The sequence below is a fragment of the Neophocaena asiaeorientalis genome, unplaced genomic scaffold (genome assembly GCF_003031525.2).
Source record: "Neophocaena asiaeorientalis asiaeorientalis breed wild unplaced genomic scaffold, Neophocaena_asiaeorientalis_V1.1 scaffold242, whole genome shotgun sequence".
Lineage (NCBI taxonomy): Eukaryota > Metazoa > Chordata > Mammalia > Artiodactyla > Phocoenidae > Neophocaena > Neophocaena asiaeorientalis.
Genome location: NW_020172451.1, coordinates 4,108,497 through 4,131,818, shown reverse-complemented (window position 1 = coordinate 4,131,818; position 23,322 = coordinate 4,108,497). Strand labels below are relative to the sequence as shown.

Here is a 23,322-nt window from a genome sequence, read left to right as displayed (position 1 = left end):
CACTCAGTATAATGTCATCAACAATAAAAAAATTAAAAGAAGGATTCCTTTCAATGTTGGGCATTCAGCTTCCAAAAACAACAATCATGGGGAAGTTAGTTCCCCAAAGTAATTTTAACCCGAGGCTGCATATATAACGGTTGTTCTATAGGACATAAGGAAAGATAAATAATGGCCCGTAGAACCAGACCGTCATACTCAACGTGGTTTCAATAGAAGAGCCAAGTTGGGATCGTTAGAATCTGAGGACAAGGTTGACAGATGGAGAAGATGCTCAACCCAGAGCTGTTTGTTCCCATAGTGAAATATCGGAAGTAACGTAGATGCCCGGGGGGGCGGGGGAGTGGGTTGGAGACGATGCTACTTCTATACAACAATGTGACGCCTTGTGCCTGGCACAGTGGCATAAAAAAGGAATTTAAGGGGGTGAGAGGTGGTGAATGGACGGGCTGTCTCTGCGGGGATCCTCATGTGTCCGGCTGTTACGATGAGGACAGCGTTGTCCTGTCTGCTCTGACCTCTCTGCTGCGTCCCATCCAGCCTGGCCGTGGGTGCCCCGTGGCCCCTCGGATTGGGAGTGCAGGAACTTCCCCCTGGCTGGAGAGGGGGCGCATCCTGCCCAAGGAGGGTGTGCTGACCCCGGCCACTGGGAGTTCCAGCCTTATGGCTGCTTGGGGCATTCTGGGGATGTTCCACGTTTCTGGATTGAGCGAAAGATGTCACATTTCATTGTCCTTCTGAGAATAAGGTTCAGAGTGCTCCAGGCTCCCCAGTGGGAATCATTTCCAAACGTTTCTACAGCTTGGGCACAAAGTTCTCGTGCCACTGAGCCAGCTCCAGGAGTTTGAGCTTCACCTGTGCTTGCCTTTCTCAGAGTTGAGGGAGGCCGAGGGGCTGCCACTCATCCCTGGGCCATTCTGCACCCCGAGACAGGGCCTTGGTTCCCGCATTCTTCACGGACAACGGCAAGCAAAATTCCCTTTGTTCCTTCCACGTGTAATCCAGCCACTGTTTACTGGGACTCCCTGTGTGCTCGGAACTTTATAAGCTTTATCCATCTCCTCAGCCACCTTCAGAAGGTACTGTGAGCCCTGTTTTGCCGTCCAGGAAGCTGTGGCTTAGAGAGGTGAAGTGTCCTGCCTAGGGTCACACAGCAAGAAGGCGCTGGAACTGGGATTGGGGCCCATGCCTGTTCGGCTCCGAAGCTGGCATTCCTACTCACCCCTGTTGGGGCCAGAGGGGCTGAGAGAGCCACAAGGGGTGAGACTGTGGGCGGGAGAGCTAGGCGGGCCCTGCTGGGATTGGGGTGAAGGGGTACAGCACAGGGGACATTGGCCTCTGCCAGGCCACGTGGCTGGGTCACAGTCGTCTTGGGGGTGAACCACAGGCCATGTTTTATCTGTGACAGGTCAGGTCCTGCGTTTTGTGAATGCTTCCCTTAGAATCAACTGGAGCAAGAATGAAGGAAGGAACGAATGAATGAGTGGGGCCCCTGGAGGTCACCCCGGTAACCGAGAGGCTCTCCCTGATGAGGGACCTCGCTGTTTGGGGCTGGGAAGCCGGTGATGCCAATTATATCTGACCCCCAGCCCACGGTGCCCCCCACGTTCACCAGATGGCATCATCAGGAAGTGTGGAGGGGGACAGCTGAGGTTGGGATGGGCCGAGCGGCCGGTAGGCAGTGGACCGGCAGACTTGGCTCTGGGGTGGACTGTCACCCTTATTGCCAGCCTGGGGGAACCCGAGAGAGCGAGGATGCAGCAGTGCATCTTCCACTCCGAGCTCCCCCGGCTGCGGATGGGGCTGAGGTTGTCATCGTTGGGGGACCTGGCAAGGCCCTTCCTCCTCCTGGTTCAAGAAATACCTGGGGCTTCCCTGGTGGCGCAGTGGTTGAGAATCTGCCTGCCAATGCAGGGGACACGGTTCGAGCCCTGGTCTGGGAAGATCCCACATGCCGCGGAGCAACTAGGCCCTTGAGCCACAACTACTGAGCCTGCGCGTCTGGAGCCTGTGCTCCGCAACAAGAGAGGCCGTGATAGTGAGAGGCCCGCACACCGCGATGAAGAGTGGCCCCCGCTTGCCACAACTAGAGAAAGCCCTCGCGCAGAAACAAAGACCCAACACAGCCAAAAATAAATAAATAAATTTAAATCATATGGGCTTCTAAGAAGACCTCTGCTTAAAAAAAAAAAAAAGAAAGAAAAAAAAGAAATGCCCAGCCCAGCCTCGGACCACGCCCATTGGGGGTCTCCCTGGAGGTGAGCCCAGAGCTCAAGGGCACCGTGTTCCAGGTGCAGTTTGTCGGCAGAGGTGCTCGAGGTGGCTGCGGGCAAGCCGTCACAGCTGGTGTTTCTGGACGCATTGGCCTCGTGCTGAGCCCTGGGGTGACCCTCTCTTTTGGGGCCACCCCAAGGGCTGGGCCTTGGAAGAATAATGAGCTCAAACAGAACACCCAAGGCCCTTGGTGCCAGGAAACGCTGCCAGGTCCGGCGGGATTTACCCCGTGGGGCACGGGAAGGCCAGCCGTGAGGAACCGTGGCGTTTTGTTTTTTTTATTTTTTTGCGGTACGCGGGCCTCTCACTGTTGCGGCCTCTCCCGTTGCGGAGCACAGGCTCAGCGGCCATGGCTCACGGGCCCAGCCGCTCCGCGGCATGTGGGAGCTTCCCGGACTGGAGCACGAACCCGGGTCTCCTGCATTGGCAGGCGGACTTTCAACCACTGCGCCACCAGGGAAGCCCCCCGTGGCGTTTCTTAGCGCCCAATTTTGAAATGTCCTGCCGAGAGGTGACCTTCTGCCTGGGAGCAGAGGCTGTTGTCACTAACAACAGCCCCCTCCCGGCTGCGGGTGGAACTGACGCTGGGGGGCGCCTCGGTACTCGGTTGCTCCTCCCTTGGGGAACGGTGGGGTCCCCTCCTTCCTGTGAGCCGAGGGGCCCAGCGGGGCAGCAGCCTGGGTGGGGCTGAGTGCCGGGCTGGGCGCTGGAGGGCGTGGGTGCCCCAGCTGCTGGACCCACCTGAGCCTTCCATCTTTCCTTTTTGTGAGCAAAGAGGCAACCTTGTGACAAAGCAAGGGCAGAGACCATCACCGGCCTCAGTTTCCCGACCCGTACAGTGAGGACTGATGCTCTCCTAGAAAGTGGCTCCGACGATGAAGTGAGAACACAGAGTGGGTCCCGGAAACGCTGGCTCTCTGCTTCTCCGCAGAGCCGGCTGGTTGCATTCGAGGCCCTGCATCACGGTTCCCTCCTCTGTCCTCTGTTCATGCTGTACCTCTTCCTTGGTGTTCGCTCCCCACTCTCGAGAGATGCCTTCCTTGGTTGTCCCAGTTTGGGGGACACCTCTAGGCCTCCCCAGTTCTGCACTGTTCATTTTTAGTGATAGAAACCATCTGTAACCCCATAGGAGTGGGGTCGGCAGCATCCTGGATACCCACCCGCTGGGCTGGAAGGCAGCTCGGCCGTGCCTTTGTCAGTAACCCCTGTCTTTCTTTCTTCTGGACTGCGAAGGCAGAGACCCCGTCTGGGCAGGTCCCCATCCCAGTTTCTGGCATCTGGCTGGAGCAGGGGTCCCGGTGCTGAGCTGCAGCCCCGTCAGAATTGGATTTGGAAGGTAGTAGTTAAGGTTTCAGGCCTTTCTAGGAGGAGCGGAGTGTGTGCTCCCAGCCTGCGACTCAGCGGAGTTTTCAGTACACGTTTGTCGAGTGACTGAGGGACCGGATGTGCCGCGGCCCTTTCGGGCCCCGTCCTGATGCTGTAGAGGAGACCTAAGGAAGGGGTGTCCAGATGGTGCGGCCGGGAGGGGGCGCTCTCGGCCACCTGAGGGGGCCGCCCGTCTAAGGGGACCTTGGGCAGGGTCCGAGGTGAGTCACCTGTCGTCAGTCACCCTGTTCTCTTCCCTGCACGGCAGGCGCAGACGTCCCCATGGAGGCTTGCTGTGCAGACGGACATCGAATGGCCACTCAGCACAGGGACTGCTCACTGCCGTACGCCTCGGAATCTAAGGAATGCAGGTATGTTTGCCAGTGCCGCTGTGCTACCAGAATAGTGTTCTTCTAGACAACAGCAGGGGAGGAAGGGACAGTGGGTGCCAGGCCCCCGGGAGAGGCTGGGCCCCCAGGGCCAGGCTGCGGGAGGTGTGGGGGGCTGGTGACCCCTGCGTCCCTCCTCTGTGCTCCCACGGGCCTTGTACGGGACTCCGCTTACCCTTCCCGTGCCACCCTGGCATTGCCGGGGCATCCCGTCATTTCACCAGGCTGCAAGCAAGGGGATGTGGGTTTGTAGCCCTCGCTGCCGCACCTGGGCAGTGTGGCCAAGTCACCCAGCAAGGGGGTGGTTGTTGGGGGCGGCGGATGAGATCGTGTGACTGCCAGTGCTTTGCAGATAAAAGCATGGGCCACCTTCAGACCCCGAAAACGCAGACGAGCGAGTCCCAGAGCAAAAGTTCTGCCAGACCGTTGCCTACTTTATACAGTAGCCAGCCTCTGGATCAACTAGTTTTATTCCTCTCTTCCTCAGTTGACTCAAGCTCCCTCAAAGTTTTGGGAGAATGTAAGCGTAGAATAAATAATAAAGGTATGTAATGTTAATCATCACTGTAAACATAATAGCGAGCCTTTAAGAAGCACCGACTTTGTGCTGGGCGTTTGCTGCCCTTCGTTTCATTTCACCCTGTTACTGATCCCATTTTACAGATGAGGAAACTGAGCTTTCCCCAGTACGCACAGCTGGTAGGTGATGGCCTTAGGACTTGAACCCAGATCTGCTTGCCTGGGGAGCAGAGGTTGAGGGGGAGGCGAGGGTATGAACGCATTCCATCACTTGACATCCGTTCATTTTCTCTGCCTCTAATCCGAGTCTAAGCTGCTTAGACGCTTGGAGCTGTGGGATGCTAGGTGGAGAGCTGCCATGGAAGGAATGTGCAGGGGAGGCTTGTCTGCCTCACCCTGGAGTTTTGCATTTGTGTTGGCATCGAGCAGAGGCTGCTGCCTGCCAGCAGTGACGGAGGATGTAAATCTCGATTTAGGAAATTCTTGAAAAGTCGAAAGCATTATAGACCAAACAAAGGAAGGGAAGACAGGGCACTCGGATTGTTTGAATTGACTGGGAGACCACGCCGTTAGGATTTATGGCGCGTCTGATGAGTGAGAGCCGGGATCTTGGCTCCCGAGCGTGGCTTCGAGCTGGAAACGTCAGAGGGTGGCTGGCAGTTGCGGAGCGAAGCTGGGTGGTGAGCGCCAAGCGTTCTGTTTGCAGACTGGGCTCTGAGAGGCAGCCGGGCCCCGGGGACCCTTCTGGGCCGGCTTTCAGGCTGTGTGACTTGAGCCAACTTGGAACCTCAGTTTCCCCAGATGTAAAAGGAGGACAGCGGTAGCTTCCTTTCGGGGTTGTGATAATGACCGAGGCGAGGGAAGCAGCCGGGACCACCAGGCCAGGCTGTGGGGCTGTATGTGTCTGCTCGAGCTGCCGGCACAGATACCTCTGCCCGGGCGGCTTAAACCACAGACATTTACTGTCTCACAGCCTGGCCGACAGAAGTCTGAGATCAAGGTCTCAACAGGGCTGGTTCCTCCTGGGGCGTCTCTCCTGGCCTGGGGATGCCACCTTCTCCCTATGTCCTCGCGTGGTCTCCCCTCTCTGTGTGTCTGTGTCCTAATCTCTTATCCTATAAGGATGCCAGGCAGATTGCACTAGGGCCACCCTAACCTTAATTACCTCTTTAATGACCATTTAATCTCCAAATAAGTCACATTCGGAAGTCCTGGGGTTAGAACTTCAACATAGAATTGTGGGAGGCAGGGATACAATTCAGCCCAAAACGGGGAGCCCTGTTTGTAAATCAAAGGCTTACAAAGTGAGGCGTCAGCCAGCTGACCCCTCAACGGACAGAAGGAGGAACTGAGGTCAGCGACTCAGTGGCCTCTGGGCCCCACTTGTGAATTTGGATTTTAGTCATGACTGAATTTGTTACTGACTTCTACTCACCAGTGTCTTGACTGAGCTTTGGAGATATCTTGAATCCCCAGTGGGCTCCAGACTCTAGAGAAGCTGCCTTTTTGGCTATGCAGCAGGCATTCGTGTTATGATCTACATTTTTTTTTTTTTTGAGAGTTATGTTTTATTTGGTGGACTTTCTGAGGACTTCAAGCCTGGGACACAGTATCTCAGATAATGCTGAGAAAACTGTTCCAAAGAGGCAAGGGGGGAGCCAGGATATATAGGAGTTTTTGCAACAAAAGGCCAGGTGGTCGGAACATCAAGATTACGGTCCATGATCTACATTTTGGGCAGGGTTGTAAACTTCAAACACGCATTCAGAGATTTCCTGAAACGTAAGTCATATCACCTGAATGGCCGAGAGGGAGGGTCTTCTCTCTTGGGGGCAGATATGGGTGCAAGTCCAGGTTCCCCCTGACCCCCGACATGTTTCCAGTGGGGCCCACTCACTTCATCACGTGGGACCCAAGGGAACTCTGGCTGGATAGTGCGAGTTTCCACATGACAGGGTCCTCAAGACGTGTTGTTCAACTCCCAGGACGCTGACTGCCAGCGATTGGCCTTTTGTTTCCCCGAGGCCCAGGGAGGCCGGTGGACTTGTCCCTGAACTCACGGGCAAGGGCTGCGTCTGTGTCCAAGGCCTCTGAGTGAGTTAGCCGCTGGGCTGCTGGGCTCTGACCGCACCCCGGTCCTGTTTGCCTAGGTGCTGCCTGCTGCCCCTCCAGCCTGCCCTGCACCCTTTCCTCTTTGTCAGTTAATGTCGGGGTCTGAACCCCATACCATCTGCAGAGGTCAGAGGCCAAGCTTGTGGTCTTGGGCTCAAAGTAAGATGCAGCTCATCTAAGAACACAACTGGGTTTTAATTCCAGGGGCAGCACTGGGTGCCACCGTAGGGGATGCTCAGGAGAACAAGAACCACCCCCCGCCCCGCCCCAGCCCTCCATGCTTTCCTCGCCCAGTGGACGGGGACGGCGACGGCACACGACAGATGACTCTGAGCCCCAAGTCGGAGCCGCGGTGCTAGGATGAGCAGGGCCGTGTGCAGTGGGGAGTGACAAGCAGCGCAGCGATGCTGATAGCAGGGATTTTCTAACAAGTTCAGGGTTATCGCTTTTAATGAAGGCAGAGAAGGGAGAGAGCAGGTCAGAAATCCAATCTGTTTTAAGAGGGTCCTCTTCCTAGTAATAGGTAAAAGATACAAGAAACAGGGCTTCCCTGGTGGCGCAGTGGTTGGGAGTCCGCCTGCCGATGCAGGGGACACGGGTTCGTGCCCCGGTCCGGGAGGATCCCACATGCCGCGGAGCGGCTGGGCCCGTGAGCCATGGCTGCTGAGCCTGCGCGTCCGGAGCCTGTGCTCCGCAACGGGAGAGGCCACAACAGTGAGAGGCCCGCGTACCGCAAAAAAAAAAAAAAAAAAAAAAAAAGATACAAGAAACAGAGACCAGCGGCCGCTTGCTAACTCAGTAGTTCTGGTATCATTTTTCTTCTTTTGAAGTGGAATTCTGCCGGGATCTCCAGTTTTAAGTCCTCGTTCATTCGGCAAATCTTTATTGAGCTCAGTGCTGTTCTAAGTTCAGCACGAGGAGAATGGGATCCCACGGGTGGGCGAGCCCCAGGCCGAGCCTCCAGGGTAGAGTCGAGGAAGGAAGGCACCGAGGGTTCTGTGGGGCCCAAGAGGCCTGGGGTTGGTGCCACTGGCAGACGAGGGGATTGGCAAGGACCGCAGAGGGGCCAGCCCCTCTCTGCACACATGGACTCCAGCCGGGCGTGTTCGACCTCTGCCTGAGCCTCTAACACATGGCGCGTTTGGGGGCGATCGTCTCCTCAACTCATGCATCGCCATGCATTGTGGCCTCGACCAAGGGCCCGTATGCCTTAGGACCCAAATATAAATTTGCCTCAAACCTTGGGTTGAATTAAGCCCGCGAGTCTCTCGGAGGAATTTGGATACACACGGAGCCAAAACCTAAAGCGGATCCTCAGATGCTGTCTTTCAGTCTACCAGTCACTCTCTGAACCCCTTCGTTTATTTATTTCACAAATCGTATTGAGGGCATTCTGGACAAGATGGAGATGAATCAGTGAACAAAATAGGCAAAATCTCTTCTACGGAGGATACAGATGACGGCATGGGAAAGTCTATCATTTGTAAGAAGGCACAAGGTGTCATGGGAACGGAAAACCCAGGGACAGGAGGCAGGGTCTCCTGATCAGGGCAGGTTTCCAAGTTTAAATAGAGCTGTCTGGGGACGCCTCGCTGAGAACAGACGTCTGAGCCAGCACCTGAAGGAGGTGAGCCAGGCAGCCAGGTGAATGCTTGTCCAAGTTGAACGGCAGCAAGGGGAGAGCAGCTCTCTGGATGCCCAGCCCCACCAGGGTAGAACTTAGTAACTGCTGCCCCAGAAGCCCCCTGGTGTGGGAGGCTGAGGTTCCCCACCAGGCCATCCCTCTCCCCGTCCCTGAAGCCTCTGTACCGGTCTGGCACACAGTAGGGCCACAGCCACATTTTTTTTAAAAATTGCATTAAAATATACATAACACAAATTGTACCGTCGTAACCATGTCTAGGTGTATAGTTCAGTATATTCACATCACTCTATCGCCATCACCACCATCCATCTCCAGAACTTTTTCATCTTCCTAGTGAAACTCGTACCCATGAAACAAAACCTCCTGCTTACCCCCCTCCCCCAGCCCACCCCTTCTATCTTCCGTCTTTATGAATTTGACTCCGCTGGCTCCCTCATATAAGGGGAGTCACAGTAGTCATCCTTTTGTGTCTGGCTTATTTCACTTAGCTCACTGTCCCCAAGGTTTATCCATGTTGTAACATGTGTCAAGGTTTCCTTCCTTGTTAAGGCCGAATCCAAGTCCATCATATGTACAGACCACATTTAGCTCATCTATTCCTTGATGGACACTTGGGTTGCTCCCGTCTTCTGGCGATTATGAATCACGCTGCTGGGAATGTGGGTGTGCAAATATCTGTTTGAGTCACTGCTTTCGATTCTTTCGGGTTTATGCGCAGAAGTAGGATGGCTGGATCCTATGGTCGTTCTATTTATTTATTTTTTTGCGGTACGCGGGCCTCTCACTGTTGCGGCCTCTCCCGTTGCGGAGCACAGGCTCTGGACGCGCAGGCTCAGCGGCCATGGCTCACGGGCCCAGCCGCTCCGTGGCATGTGGGATCTTCCCGGACCGGGGCACGAACCCGTGTCCCCTGCATCGGCAGGCGGACTCTCAACCACTGCGTCACCAGGGAAGCCCCCTATGGTCATTCTATTTAAAATTTTTGGAGGACCTGCCATACTGCACCATTTTACCTTCCCACCCACAGTGCATGAGGGCTCCCATTTTTCCACACTGCTTGTTTTCTGTTCAGCCGATAAGTATCTTTGAGCAAATGGATCAATGGATGCATATCTGCTTGCTCTCCCTGATAATGCAGTGACATGCCTGTCATTTGCAAATCCACTGAGAGCACGAGTGGATGTGTGGTAGCAGAGTACAGGCATATCTCATTTTATTGCTTTGAAGGTTGCGTGTTTTTTTTTACAAATTGAAGGTTTGTGGCAGCTCTGCGTTGTCAGATGATGGTTAGCATTTTTTAGCAAGGAAGGTTTTTTTTTATTAAGGTATGTATTGCTTTTTTAGACATAATGCTATTGTACACTTACTGGACTACAGTACAGTGTGAACATAATTTTTATATGCACCAAGAAACCAAAAAATTCATGGGACTAACTTTATCGTGGTTGCCTGGAACCAAACCCGCAGTATCTCGGAGGTCTCTCTGCAGACAAATCCATCCCGGAGCCCGAGGGCAGTTCTAGAAGTGCACGGGAAGCCGGGTGCAGAGCTCTGGCCCCATAGGGTGGAGGCTGGGGGCCGAGGCAGCCTGGCTGGCAGCACACGGAGCCCAGCGGGGCCCCTCCCTCTCCGGCCCAGTGCAGGTCTGACGGCTTCTCCTGCCCTTGGTGGCTCTGGCCAAAGCCAGGGTTATTTGGGGTCTGGTGGGAGCCACACCTGTGATCACACACCTTGCGCTCCATCACCTGCCTGCCCTCACCACCTGGAGCTGTGTCTGAGGGACCAAGCCTGGGAGGTGACGGTCCTTCTGGCGACATAAGCTTTTGTGCACGTGTGTCCTCGGGTTTCCGAGGACCTTCCTCCCGGAGCTCCCAACGGGGCCGGGAGACGTGGATGCCACGGCCCGGTGTCACCGTTGCCACCATCCCTCACTCCGTGGCCTTGGGCAGGCTACTCCGCCTCTCTGGAGCTGTTTCCTCTGATTCCGGAAACTGGAGATGAGTGTTGGGAAGGATTCAACTTGATAAAGGATCAGAAGGTCTGGCCCAGAGTCAGCCATCTGCTGTTTTTGTTTTTTAAAATAGGTGGGAACTTTCTGTGGCTGAGGCTCAGAGGTCAGAGAGGTGAACTGGAGCTCTGGCCACACAACTGGGGCTCTCGACTCCACTCCCAGTTACCACCCTGCGTCCGGTCTTTCTAATTAAACACTGTTGGGCACTTTCTGTATGCAGGCGTTGTGTGTGTGTCTGTGGATGAGTGGAGGCGATGGGCAAGGGGGGGACACCCAAAGATGACAGAGCTCCCATCCCCGAGGGGCTACTGCTTCCAGGCCCTGAGTACCAGCTGGTGGGCCCCCCGCCCCACAGAGCCCTTGGGCCAGCCTGCCCCCTCTGCCCACAGGATGGTCCAGGAGCAGTGCTGCCATAGCCAGCTAGAGGAGCTGCACTGTGCCACGGGCATCAACCTGGCCAACGAGCAGGACGGCTGCACCATGCCGCATGGGGACAACACCAGCCTCGAGGCCATGTTCGTGAAGGTGAGGACCTGCGCCCCTCCCAGCTCAGCAGCCACTGCTTCAGCGGGAGGCCTGGGGCGCTCTCCTCTCTGCACCCCCGACCTCAGATGCCTTTCCTATGAGCAGTGCATCGTGCTCGACTCGGGGCGGGAGGAGGGACACTCAAGTCTCCCCACCTCCTCCAGTTTATTCAGTAAACCCTGGACAACACCCCGGGCCCTGTCCGACACCGGGGAAACAGGGATGGAGAGACCCAGCCTTGCCCTGAAGACTGCCAGTCCCGGGGCTTCAAACAGGAATGTGGAGGTCAGAGCAGGGGTTATCTGGGCTCAGGCCCATCTGAAACCTCTTCTCAATTCAGATAGGCATTCCCCACCCCACCCCGGAGGCCCTCCAGCTTCTCTGCTCTCCTGAACTAGTCAGAGTTCAGGATGGGCCCCCACCAACGCCTCTGATGACACGTGACCTCCATAACCGCCCTGGAAGAGAAAACTGAGGTTCAGAGAGGCCCACACTCCAAAGTGGCCTCTCAGCAGGGGTCCCTTCAGGACCAGCAAGGGAGGGATCTGGTGAGGCAGAGCTGGGAGTGTGGTCCATCTGGCCCAGAGGGAACCCTGCCCAAAGGTCAGCTATGAATGAAGGCCGTAATCCATCCTGGGACTCCAAGTCCAGGCCAGGTCACTCAGGACCTCTGTCACTGTGGAAGGCCTGCATCTTTGCATGGATGTGGAAAGGTTACTGAGAGCGTTCCCAGGTCTGAAGACTGCAAATAAACTAGGCTGTCCCTCTCTTGCCACCTACTGAGGGAGAAAAACAACCCGACCAGAAGGCACTCAGGTTTGGAAAGTTAATTAACCTGGACATCTGGGTTTCTGTTGGAGGTGCCAGGTGACAGAGATGAATTCCCTGGAAGAAAGATGCCCCCGTTCCCAGTTAGGAAGGCCCTGCAGTAATTTCAAGGAGCAAGCATTGGAATGAAGTCTGGATCCCGAGACGGGGTGTGTGGGTTCCTTTCCGGGGATTCTCTTTCCACGCAGGTCGGAATGTGTAGGGAGATTCCACGTAGAGGAGCTGTGGGTCCAGAGCCCCTCTGCCCGCCCCTCAGCCTTTGTGGGCTTTCATGGGAGGAGGCTTCTGGTGTGAGAGAGCTGGCGGCGGGGGCGAGGGGGGGTGATCTGGTCAAGGGGGCCTAGGAGCCAGGACCTTATGTGTTCAGTGACTGCCTCCCAGGAAGGGTTGGGGCTCTGCAGACGCTGTCTGCCCCGCAGACACTTCCGCCAGTGTCCCCCGACTTGAGAGAAAGGCATGGAACTTTCTAAGGGGAGTGGAAACGGATGGCTTTGGCAGATGTGTGGTCTGTGTTTCCGGGAAGGGGGCCTCATGGCCTAAAAGGTGGGGGAGGTAACTGAGGCTCCCACTCTTTCCAGCAGCAGAGGCTGTAGAATGAGCGGATGGGAGACCCGTCAACCTCTACGAAACTCAAGCAAAGCCACCCCTCCTCTGCTCCTGCCATGGACCTTCTGGAAAGCTCTTATGCTTTTCTTAGAATGATAAGGACTGAAATGGGGCTTTTCATGTACCAGGGTGAATGTTGTCCCTGGGATTCAGCTGTGACTTTTGGAAACACTGGGGTCCAGGTGACAGGCAGCAACTCTGTTCCTCACTTGATGACCAGGCTTGAGGTTCCGTTCCTGCTGCTTGAACCACCCTCACTCAGTGCGGGAAGAGACAAGGTGCATATTCATCCTTCCAGGCGTGGTAGAGAAATCTCAGACCACGCAGAAGTCATGGACCCTTAGGGAGCTCTTGTGTGAGCCCCAGAAGGCCCTCTCCTAACCCCCTCTTCCTGGAGGTGGAAGCTGGGCCGGCAGGGATATTGGGGGGCAGTCAGGTATCATGGAGCGTGTGCTGGGATAAGGCCCTTTAAGGTTCCTTTCAAAATCAGAACCTGCGGGATTTGGGGGCAGCAGGCTTCGGGCCTGGATTGCTTTGCTGTTTCCTGCCAACATGTAGAAGATGCAGCCCAGGTCAGGCACATGTCATCACCGTCCAGGGAGCATTAACACGGCGGGGCTGAGAGGTCCGTGGGGATCCGCTGTGTCCTGTGTCTGGCTTCCCCAACGGGAGTCTCCTCCTGTGTTTGCAGAGGTGCTGCCATTGCTGCCTGCTGGGAAGGGCGGCCCAGGCCCAGGGTCAGAGCTGCGAGTACAGCCTCATGGTTGGCTACCAGTGTGGGCTGGTCTTCCGGGCATGCTGTGTCAAGGGCCAGGAGACAGCAGAGTTTGCCCCGGGGGACGTTGGGGACCTTCAAGAAGCAGGTAATTCCCCCCTTTCTTCCCTCATGGGCAGTGCAATTAGTTAAGGTCATCCAGAGAAACAGAACCGATAGGACTTGGAGACAGAGAGACATTTTAAGAAATGGGTTCACACAGTTGTGAGGGCTGCCAGGTCTGAAATCTGCAGGGTGGGCCCACTGGCCAGGGACCCAGGGGAGAGCTGATGTCGCAGCTCGAGTCCAAAGGCCGTCTGCTAGCAGGGTTCCTTCTTACTTGGGAGAGGTCAGTCTTTCTCTTAAGGCCTTCACCTGATTGGACGAGGCCCACCCACATGATGGAGGGCAATCTGCTTTACTCAAAGTCTGCTGATTTCAATGTCAAACGCATCTAAAAAATACCGTCACAGCCATATCCAGACTAGTGCTGGACCAAATATCTGGGCACCATGGCCCAACCAAGTTGACACATAAAATTGACCATCACAGGCAGTGTGGGCATGCACATTTACCATTGCCTTAACTCAGAAGAGACTGGTTCTAGTTGTCAGAGCAGTTTCACGTTTGTCACTGTCCTGGAGTGAAACTGAGGACTTGGGATCTGGGATCTGACAAATCTGTGTTCATGTCCCTGTCCTGACATGTATTTGGGGGGCAAACTGGTGTATCCAGGCCTCAGTTCCCTCATCTGTGAAAAGGGGATAATTAGAGTCCTACTTCCTCAGGTTGCTGGGATTAAATGGGAGAAGGGGTATAAAGTGTTTGCCATCACATTTCGTCCCATCCCTCCAACCGCCTTGGGCAGCGTGGGTGGCTGGCCGTGCTCTTGTTTCACACATGAGGAACTGGCACTCAGGATCACGTGGTCAGGGGACTTCCCTGGTGGTCCAACGGTTAAGACTTCGCCTTCCAATGCAGGGGGTGCAGGTTCGATCCCTGGTCAGGGAGCTAAGAGCCCACATGCCTCGGGGCCAAAAAACCAAAACATCAAACAGAAGCAATAGTGTAACAAATTCGATGGAGACTTTAAAAATGGTCCACGTCAAAAAAAAAAAAAATCTTAAAAAAAAATCACAATTATTAAAAAAAAAAACGATCACATGGCTGACATACAGAGGAGGGAGAGCGCTGGCCTTCCGATGCCTGGCCAGTGCCATCTCTCCATCTGGAGCTGAGGCAGGGGGCACCACTCGTTAATAGCAGGGGCAACACTCATTAATAGCAGGCTGTGAGCATTCAAACACTAGATATTTATTCAGCAAAGGGGCAAATGACCCCAAGGGCAGCTTCAGGAGGGCTCCCAGCTGTGTGTCCACCAGTTCAGTCTCCACCCTCCATTTGTCTGAAGCCACATCAATCCTGAAACCTTGGGGCTTCATGATTCAGTTACATGGTTCAGGAAACTTCTTGGTTGTCTAATCATCTCTTCCACTTATGCAATGGTTTCCTGTGCCATAATGGAAAGAGCCCTGGAAAATTTCAAGCATCTGCTCTGCCCCAAGCTTGCTGCGTGACTGGGACCTTTGCCTTCTCACTCTGAGCTCCGTCTGCCCTCTGTTAAAAATGGGAAAGGGGCAGGAAGGGGCTCGGAAGGGCGAGCTCACAGACCAGTGGTCCCTAAGTCAGGCCATCCATTCATGTGGCTTTGGGGTCCTCGGTCAAACGACCAGTCTTTCATTCTTTGTTTTGATTTCTCAAGTCTGGGGCCCCATGGCCGCCGTGGGGCTGATTTCAGATATTTTAGTCATAAAGGGGGATTGGAACCCCATTCTGGCTCCTTCCTTGACTTTTGAAATCATGGATGACATTTTCACTTTAAACAAACTCAAATTCTTCATACTGATGGAGAATTTCTCCTGTGTCTCCAGGGAGGACTTTTGTTGATTTATGTCTTGTTTCATTAATGATCTCTGAGCTTTTCTGTTGCTCCAGATGTCTTATTTCTCCCTCGTCTTTTATCTGCTTCATTTCTTGCCTCAGACTTTCCTCAGTGTCTCTATGAGGACTTCCCTGTGTTTCCTCCTCACCCAGACACAGACCTGCTTTCCTCTCTTCCACTGACATTTATTGTGGGCCTACTGTGTGCTACCGTAGCGGGCCCACAGACCAGTGCTGGCCTGCAACAAAACACGTACAGAAGTTGGAAGTAAGCTTTTAGAAACTTCTATAAGCATTTGATAGAGTAACATGTCTGTTTAAATATAAAATTGGGACTTACATGTCTGTTTTCTTATCTTAGTTTTTCTAATAATCTATATTATAAGTGATCAAAGTATTGGTCTAAGATGGGGGAAAGAACCCTGTTCCTTGGGGATGAACTGTGCTAGGGCGTATCTTGGTTATGTCCATTCTGCAGATTGGGAGACTGAGGCTGTGGAAGCCTCAGTTCAAGATTCCTTTTCTGGCATTCTTTGCCAGGCTTGCTGGCTCCTGAAAAATGCCGTGAAAATCTTGATGACCTCATCACCTGAGTGATAAATAGTTTCTCATGAGTCCTTCTGGCCTTCTTACCATGAGTCCTTCGGAGGATGAGGTCTGGACACCCTGGCCTGTGCCTGGCACATGGCAGGGACTTGGGCTTTGCTGGGATGGAATGCACCAAGTGAATGAAGAGTCCCCAAGTTAAACATTCTTTTTTTTCTTTTTTTCTCTCTTTTTTAAAAATTGAAGTATAGTTGATTTACAGTGTTGTGTTAATTTCTGCTGCACAGAAAAGTAATTCAGTTATACACACACACACACACACACACACACACACACACATATTCTTTTTCATATTCTTTTCCATTGTGGTTTATCCCAGGATATTGAATATAGTTCCCTGTACTCTACAGTAGGACCTTGTTGTTTATTCGTTCTCTATATAATAGCTTACATCTGCTAACCCCAACCTCCCACTCCATCTCCCCCCACCCCCTTCCCCCTTGGCAGCCACAAGTCTGTTCTCTGTGTCCTTTTCATAGATAGGTCCATTTGCGTCATATTTTAGATTCCACATGTAAGTGATCTCATATGGCATTTGTCTTTCTCTTTCTGACCTGCTTCACTTAGTATGATCATCTCTAGTTGCACTGACATTAAACATTCTGAGCAAAGGTGCTCCCGGCCTCCTAACCTAGAGATGACTCACACCCTAAGTGTCTCTGGCTTAGTTCCTCCCTAGCTGAAAAATTCTTTGGATTATTTAGGAACCCTTACCATATCTTAATAACCCCTAAAAAATAACGCCTTATGCCTAGGTAGTGTCTATAACTTATGTTACGCTGAAACTTACAGCAGAATTACTAATATGTGTTCTTTCTACTGATGTCTGCTTTTCCAGCGTGTGTGTATCATGTAGTCACTGTAGGCGTTTTAGAAGACACGGGAAGGCAGAAGGAAGAGGAAGTCAACATGGAGATAAATATGGTTTCCATTAGGTCACGTTTCCTTCCAGTGTTTTTTCTGTCTCTCTTGGCTTCTCTTGTGTAGGTGTGGCTGTGCTGGGGATACCTTTGCTTTATGCTTTCCCCCACAGCGTTGTAATGTAATGGCTGTTGGATTGTGATTGAATTGTGATCACTGTCATTCCATCTTGCGGAAGGTCTTCATCATCAGAGCACTTGGTTTTTCAAGTATTCTATGAATTCTTGGGTCTACCCACCCAGGTTAAAAGGACTAATCCATTTCTTCTATACCAGAATTGCCAATGGAATACAACCCTTTAAAATGAGGGCCCAGGTCTCCCACTGGGTCCCTCTCTATCCTATTGTGATTATTGAGAGGAGGGGCCTTGTCTGTGCCGAGTGCTTGACCCTCAGAGCAGATACTCAGATACCTTTGTTGAATGAATTGAGTGAGTGACTGTTGATGTCCGGCACTACATTGAGCTTTGCCGGCACAGTGTGTAAAATAAGTGAATTCATTTCCTGGGGCTGCTGTAATAAAGCACCACAGACTGGGGAGCTTAAACCACAGAAATGTGTTGTCTCACAGTCTGGAGGCCAGAAGTCCGAGACCAAGGTGTCGGCAGGGCCGGCTGCTTCTGAGGCCTCTGGGAGCATCTGCTCCAGGCTTCTCTCCCAGCTTCTGGGAGCATCAGGTATGCCTTGGCTTGTAGATGGCTGTCTTCTCCCTGTTTCTTCACACCGCTTTTCCTCTGCGTATCTGTCACTGAGTCCCAATTTCCCCTTTTTGTAAGGACACTCATCATTGGATTAGGGCCCACGCTAATGACCTCATCTTAACTTGATTGTCTGCAATGACCCTTCTCCAAACTAAGGTCACATTTCCAGGTACTGGGGGTTAGGACTGCAACATCTTCTGGGGTTTGGGCGGGGTGGGACACAATTCAACCTGTAGCCATAAGCTTTTACCAGGTGCATTGTTTTCGGTTTGGAAGACGTGACTTAGTTTATAGTAGGGCCGTGACTGCATTTGCAGAAATATTTGAGTAATGTGGACAACGTAGCCACACTCAGCATTAAGTTGATGACTACAGACAGACCCTTGTGCCAGTGCTGTTTCTGTTATAGTAGATCTTTTAGAGATTTAGCTACATTTATAAGTGTGACTCTGTTTTTAAAAAGGATAAAATGAACACTGAGCTTTTTATAAGATGTACCAGCAGGCGTTACTGCGTGATATTTGCAAGAAGAGAAGATGCTCGGCGTTGCCTTTGTGTTAACGTGGGCACTGTGTGTGGACAAACCTGTGTTTGCCTCTTCCCCCTCAGCTAAGGTCTCTGAGATCGAGGAGGGACAAGAAGACCCCTACCTGAATGACCGCTGCCGAGGTGAGACTGGCCCTCCCCAGGGCTAGCTGGTGGTTAATGAAGCCCGAGGGGAAGTCAGTGCTAATCTCGCTGGGAGCTTGACCGCAGCCCTTTGGCTGAGAGTCAGCTGTAAGGCCCTGTCGTCTGCACTCCCGGGCTCCTTCCCTTCCTCTCCTCCTAGCTGGGGCCTGATGGGCGAGCGAGGGAGAGGGTGGGCTTGTAGAGAAGGGGCCGCTTGAGGAGCTGGTGTGCAGAGCTCTCCCACCACAGCCCACAGACTCTGTGAACGATGACCCCCCAAGGCTGGGAGCCCCTTAGGGGACGGGGGTGAGTGATACTTCATTTTGCGGCTGGAGCTCCAGCTGTACCATCTGTGATAGTCATTTGTCTCATAAGAGAGGCGTTTGCAGATTTAGTCAGTAGGGCCTTGGGACTTCCCTGGTGGCGCAGTGGTTAAGACTCCGTGCTCCCAGTGAGGCAGGGGGCCCGGGTTCAATCCCCGGTCAGGGAACTAGATCCCACATGCATGCCGCAACTAAAAGTTCTCATGCCGCAACTAAGGAGTCCACCTGCCACAACTAAGACCCGGCACAACCAAATAAATAAATAAATAAATATATATATATATACACATATGTACATATATTTTAAAAAGACTTTAAAAATAGTCCACATCAAAAAAAAAAGTCACTAGGGCCTTGCACCTTTGTTTTCCATATGCTAAGACTGTTTCACTTTATGGAACATTCCCGCATGTCTGGACTGGCAAGTCTGCTCCCCGAGCACATTCAGTGGCTTGCCTTGTGGTTGGGCTTTCATTAGGGAGCCAGTTTAATCACAAAATGATGTGGTTGGCGCACAGTGACACTCGGCACAGAGGGCTGGGGGTAGGTGGAAGGGGGGGCAGAGAACCCCAGAAAGGCTCGTAATCCTCTCTGGGGGGCGTGCGAGGCTCTTCCTGGGGGAGGGGATAGCTGGCTTGCAATGGCTGACGATGGGTTAGCCAGGGAGATGACATTGGCAGGGGGTTTGTGGCAATGGGAGCGGGGACTTGCAGGCCTGCAGCAGCTGGGCACTGGTGGGCCATGGGGTGGGGTGCGGGGGGAAAGGAAGAGGCTGGAGAAGTGGGCAGGACCTGCAGGCCCCGGGCAGCAGTCAGAATTTTATTCCCTGGAATCTTTGCCCGGTAGAGGTTTTGTCCCCGTGGGATTTGCTCTTTGGGCATCATGCTGGCTGCCCTGCAGGAAGCCTGGTTGGAGGGTGGTACCAAGGGATGCTCAGAGAGCCAGGGGAGCGGGCGGCCGGAGCTGAGGCAGTGGCGGTGGAAATGGGGTATCGGGGCCCCGCACACACCCCTGATCTGTCAGATCAGGGCTGGGACCTGAAGCCGCAGCCCCGGGGGGTCTCCCATGGGAAGGGAGGGCGCTGTGAAGGCTGCAGTGGGCTCCAGCCTGGGGAGCCTGCCCTTCTGTGTCAGCCTACCCTGAGGGCGCTTTCTCTGACCCCATCCAAACACCTGGAAAAAACCAGGAGGTCTCCGGGGTGCACCTGGCCTCCGCTCACGTTTGCTCTGACTCCAGGCGGCGGGCCCTGCAAACAGCAGTGCCGAGACACGGGGGAGGAGGTCGTCTGCTCCTGCTTTGTGGGCTACCAGCTGCTCCCGGACGGCGTCTCCTGTGAAGGTAAACGTCGTCCTGCCCTGGGAGCCTCTGCCTCTGCCTGACAGCCAAGCAGGGCCCGCTTGGCATAACTTGGGGCCCCATTCGTAGGTGAAGAACGGTCCAGGACCGGCTTCCCATCGTCTCCTGGAGTTTGCAGCGCCTGGCTTCCGGCCACGGCTGTCCTCCAGCAGGATGTAAACACCGTGCTGTGAAAAGGGGTTGGCTTTGGGGTGTGACCGGGCTCTGAATCCAGGATCTGCTGAGTGGCCCTGGGCACGTCCCTCAGCCTCTCTTGGCCTCTCATCTGTGAGATGGGGGAGACGGAGGGAGGTGGTAGCCCCGAATGGGGGGGTTCTCTGGGATCACGTGAGTCCAGTTCAGGGCCTGGTGCTCGCTTAGCAGGTGTTCGGGAGAAGCAGTACGTCTGAAATAGCTCAGCAGGGCAGAGGAGCCGTTGCTTTTGCTCTGATGGCGAGCGCCCAGGGCTCCATTCCGGTGCACGGCCTAAATATGCACGTGCCCGGGGAGCTTGGTGGATGCGGGAGGTCGATCCCATCGTGCCCTCTGGTACATTCCTTCTGATAAAGCGTGACGATCGGTGGTTCTTGCTGGTTACTCCTGCGTCACCTGTGTCTCTCCTAGATATCAATGAATGTATCATGGGCGCCCAAAGCTGCCGTCTTGGAGAGTCCTGCATCAATACAGTGGGCTCTTTCCGCTGCCAGCGCGACAGCAGCTGCGGGACTGGCTATGAGCTCACAGAGGGCAATGACTGCAAAGGTAGGATAAGCTCCGAGTCTCAAAACCTCATCCCCCGGAAGTGCGTATGATGCGATGGGGAAGTGGCACTGGGCTCCCTGGGGTCTGGGCTCCGTGGTGCCGTGTCCCCCCTTTGGTTGCCTGGGGCACTGGCCAACCCTGTTATTAGTGAAGATTTACCTCCTTTACCGTAATGCTGAGTTAATGACAGTGGAGAGTTTGGATTTCTGAAAAGGCTTAGAACACGCTCATTTAAAAACAAGACCAGAGATGAATTTCAGGTGCTCACATGTGCTTTCCAGTCCCCCCACCCCCGAGCTGTTTTTTTGCACAACAGCTGCCTTCCATCTGATTCCAGGTTTCCTTGAAGTTCAAAGCATATTCCCTTCCGCTGCATAAAAAAACATGACATTTCTGGCTGCTGGCTTTCCCCCGCCAAACCATAGATGTTATTTGGCAGATAAGCCTTTGATGAGGATCTGTTAGAACATAGTTTTCTGCTGAGGGTTTCCAGCCCTTCAGAACGACAAGACCACTTGTGTAAAAACGTCGTTTGAATTATGAGGGCCTTTGGATGAGCTCAGTCCTCCCCACCCCTGCAGACTCCCTGGGCAGTGTGGACCTCGAGAACCCAGGGGCCCAGCCAGCTGAGTATACACTTTTGAACATTTGACGCCATGAACTTCAAGGGAAGGGCAGCCAACACGTCCAGTCACGACAATCACCATTGTTAATATCTGGAATATTGCGAGGACTGCAGAGTGAATAAGCTTATAGGGACCGTGTTTATTGCCACTTAAGATCATCATCGCTTTATAATCTAAACTAAACATGCCTGAAATGAAAACCAAATCAAACCAAACCACATATTGCCAGGAAAACGCCTGGGTTATTTATCACATAACAGAAAATTTGCATCATAAGAACCTTGGGGGAAAAGTCAGTTTTGAATCTTTAGAAACACGAGCACCATTTGGCTAAGGCCCTTTTGGAATGTGACCTCTCTATTGGAACGTTTGGGGTTATAGTCTGAGTAATGAGCATTAAAAGAAAAAAAAAATTCTTGTGATTTTAAAGTGTTGAAAGATGCTTCTGGCAGGACTCTTGCTAACAATTTCCTTTTTTTATGATGTACCAGATATTGACGAGTGTGAGAGTGGTATTCATAACTGCCTCCCCGATTTTATCTGTCAGAATACTCTGGGATCCTTCCGCTGCAGACCCAAGCTACAGTGCAAGAGCGGCTTTATACAAGATGCTCTAGGCAACTGTATTGGTAAGATGCTGCCGCCAGGGCTAACGGGTCCGCCAGGTGGGGGAACCGTCCAGCGATGGGGCACTGCGTAGTGTATTAGAACGGAGGTCAGCAAGCTTTTCCTATAAAGGACTGGATAATAAGTTAGTCATCGTGGGCTGTGTGGTCTCCGCTGCAACTACTTAGCTCTGCGGTTGGAGCTGGAAAGCAGCCATGGCTGTGTTGAACAAGTGGGTGGGTCTGTGTCCCAATAAAACTTTATTTACAAACACAGGCGGCAGCTGGGTTTGGCCCCACGGCTATAGTTTAGCAATCTCTGGTTTAGATGAAAGCGCTTGTGTTTTGAGGTCAGAGACACCTGGTGTTGAACCAAGTGACCTAAGGTCATTTACTTCCTCGGAGCCTCAACTTCCTCCTCTATAAAATGGGAATAATCATCATATCTGGCTTGTAGGCTTGAGGCAAGGATGAAACAAGGTGGTTGTGAAGTGCCCTGTGTATTAAAAAATGGTTTTAGAAGACACTCTGTGTTAGGAGTCAAGTTCATAGAGACAGAGAGTAGAATGGTGGTTGCCAGGGGCTGGGAGACAGGGGTGGGGAGTTAGGGCTTAACAGGTGGAATTCTGCTTGGGATGGTGAACGAGGTCTGTGGCTGGACAGTGCTGTTGGTTGCACAACACTGAATGTGCTTGATGCCACTCACCTGTACGCTTAAAAGTGGTTAAAATGGCAAAATACTGTGTTGATATCGGAGGAAGATCAATGTGAAATGAAAGCAAATCCCATGGAATTTAGTAAAAAGAGGAGGTCTGGGTGAGACTGCTTGAGTTGCAGAGGCAGTGTGGGGCAGGGGCGAGCGCGGGAGTAGTGGCCAGAGTGACCTGTTCTTCAGACAGGAGGTGGTCCCCGCTTTCTCCTGCAGTCGCCCGAGACCAGCCATCTGGCCAGATCGCTGTGTGCTGTTGGCGTTTAGGTCCAGATCTGCCGGGCTGCCCTTGCCCTCTGCTCAGCAAAAGCTTCCGGGCCCTCCCTTTGGGGTCGGAGAGTCGTCTCCCTTGTTCTGCGCTGCAGGCGCCACTAGTCAGAACTCACCCTTCCTGGAGCTGCCCCGTCACCCGCCTGGAAAGGCTGGTACGCCACGAGCAAGGGGCCGAGAATTTCTTCTGTCTCACCCTCTTGCAGATAAATCTGTATTGATCTTTGATTTGAAATGGCAGTGTGGACTGAAAGTCCTTCCCCGCTTTTATTACCATCCCAGGATATCTAAAGACAGATAGAACATCAACCCCTTAGGACAGGGGCCTCGTCTGAAGCCAACCCCAGTCTTTGTTCCTAAAGCTCCCCTTTCAAGGGGAGGCGAGGCTTCTGAGCCGCGCGGGCCTCAGCTTGGCTGCATTGGCCCCTCGCCAGCCTCCTCCCAGCAGGGGGGCTGTCCTCGCTCCCAGAAGGAGGCCGGTGAGCCGGAGGCTGACAGCTCTCCCAGGGCTAGGAGGGAGGAGGGGCCTGCCTAGACTTGCAGCGCACTTGCGGGGGGCTCCGCGGAGGATGGCATCTGCCGGGGATGGAAACCCTGACTCATGGCAAAATCAGCCCGATTTCCACAAAGAAGGGACCGTTGCAAGTCTCGACTTAGCCTCGGTCCCCACCCACCCCCCACCCCCGATTGCAGGGGTGCAGCTCTACAGGGGGAGGCTCCAGAGCAGGAGCCCGGGGGCCCAGGACTGGCCGCAGCCCAGCACCCACCCCCGAACTTGGGTCTTCAGAGGTCCTAGAGGCGCCCCTCGTCTCAGCACCCTGGGAGGG

The 23,322-nt window shown here is 53.5% G+C and overlaps 1 protein-coding gene across 4 annotated transcripts in view; it reads left to right on the top strand.

Moving 5' to 3' along the window:
* The first annotated feature begins 3,909 nt into the window (after positions 1-3,909).
* The window catches only part of FBLN1 (fibulin 1), a 63,674-nt gene continuing 44,261 nt past the window's right edge, over positions 3,910-23,322 (top strand). Inside the window, exons 1-7 of one of the 4 annotated variants that reach the window (XM_024737656.1) lie at positions 3,910-4,010; positions 10,705-10,840; positions 12,966-13,137; positions 17,806-17,865; positions 19,425-19,526; positions 20,148-20,285; positions 21,403-21,540. In XM_024737656.1, the coding sequence (XP_024593424.1) occupies positions 3,922-4,010; positions 10,705-10,840; positions 12,966-13,137; positions 17,806-17,865; positions 19,425-19,526; positions 20,148-20,285; positions 21,403-21,540 (835 nt within the window). In that variant the 5' untranslated portion in view covers positions 3,910-3,921. Of the gene's footprint in view, positions 4,011-10,704; positions 10,841-11,725; positions 12,553-12,965; positions 13,138-17,805; positions 17,866-19,424; positions 19,527-20,147; positions 20,286-21,402; positions 21,541-23,322 lie in introns of those variants that run through there. The other 3 variants (XM_024737655.1, XM_024737654.1, XM_024737653.1) reach the window with 3 other exon arrangements.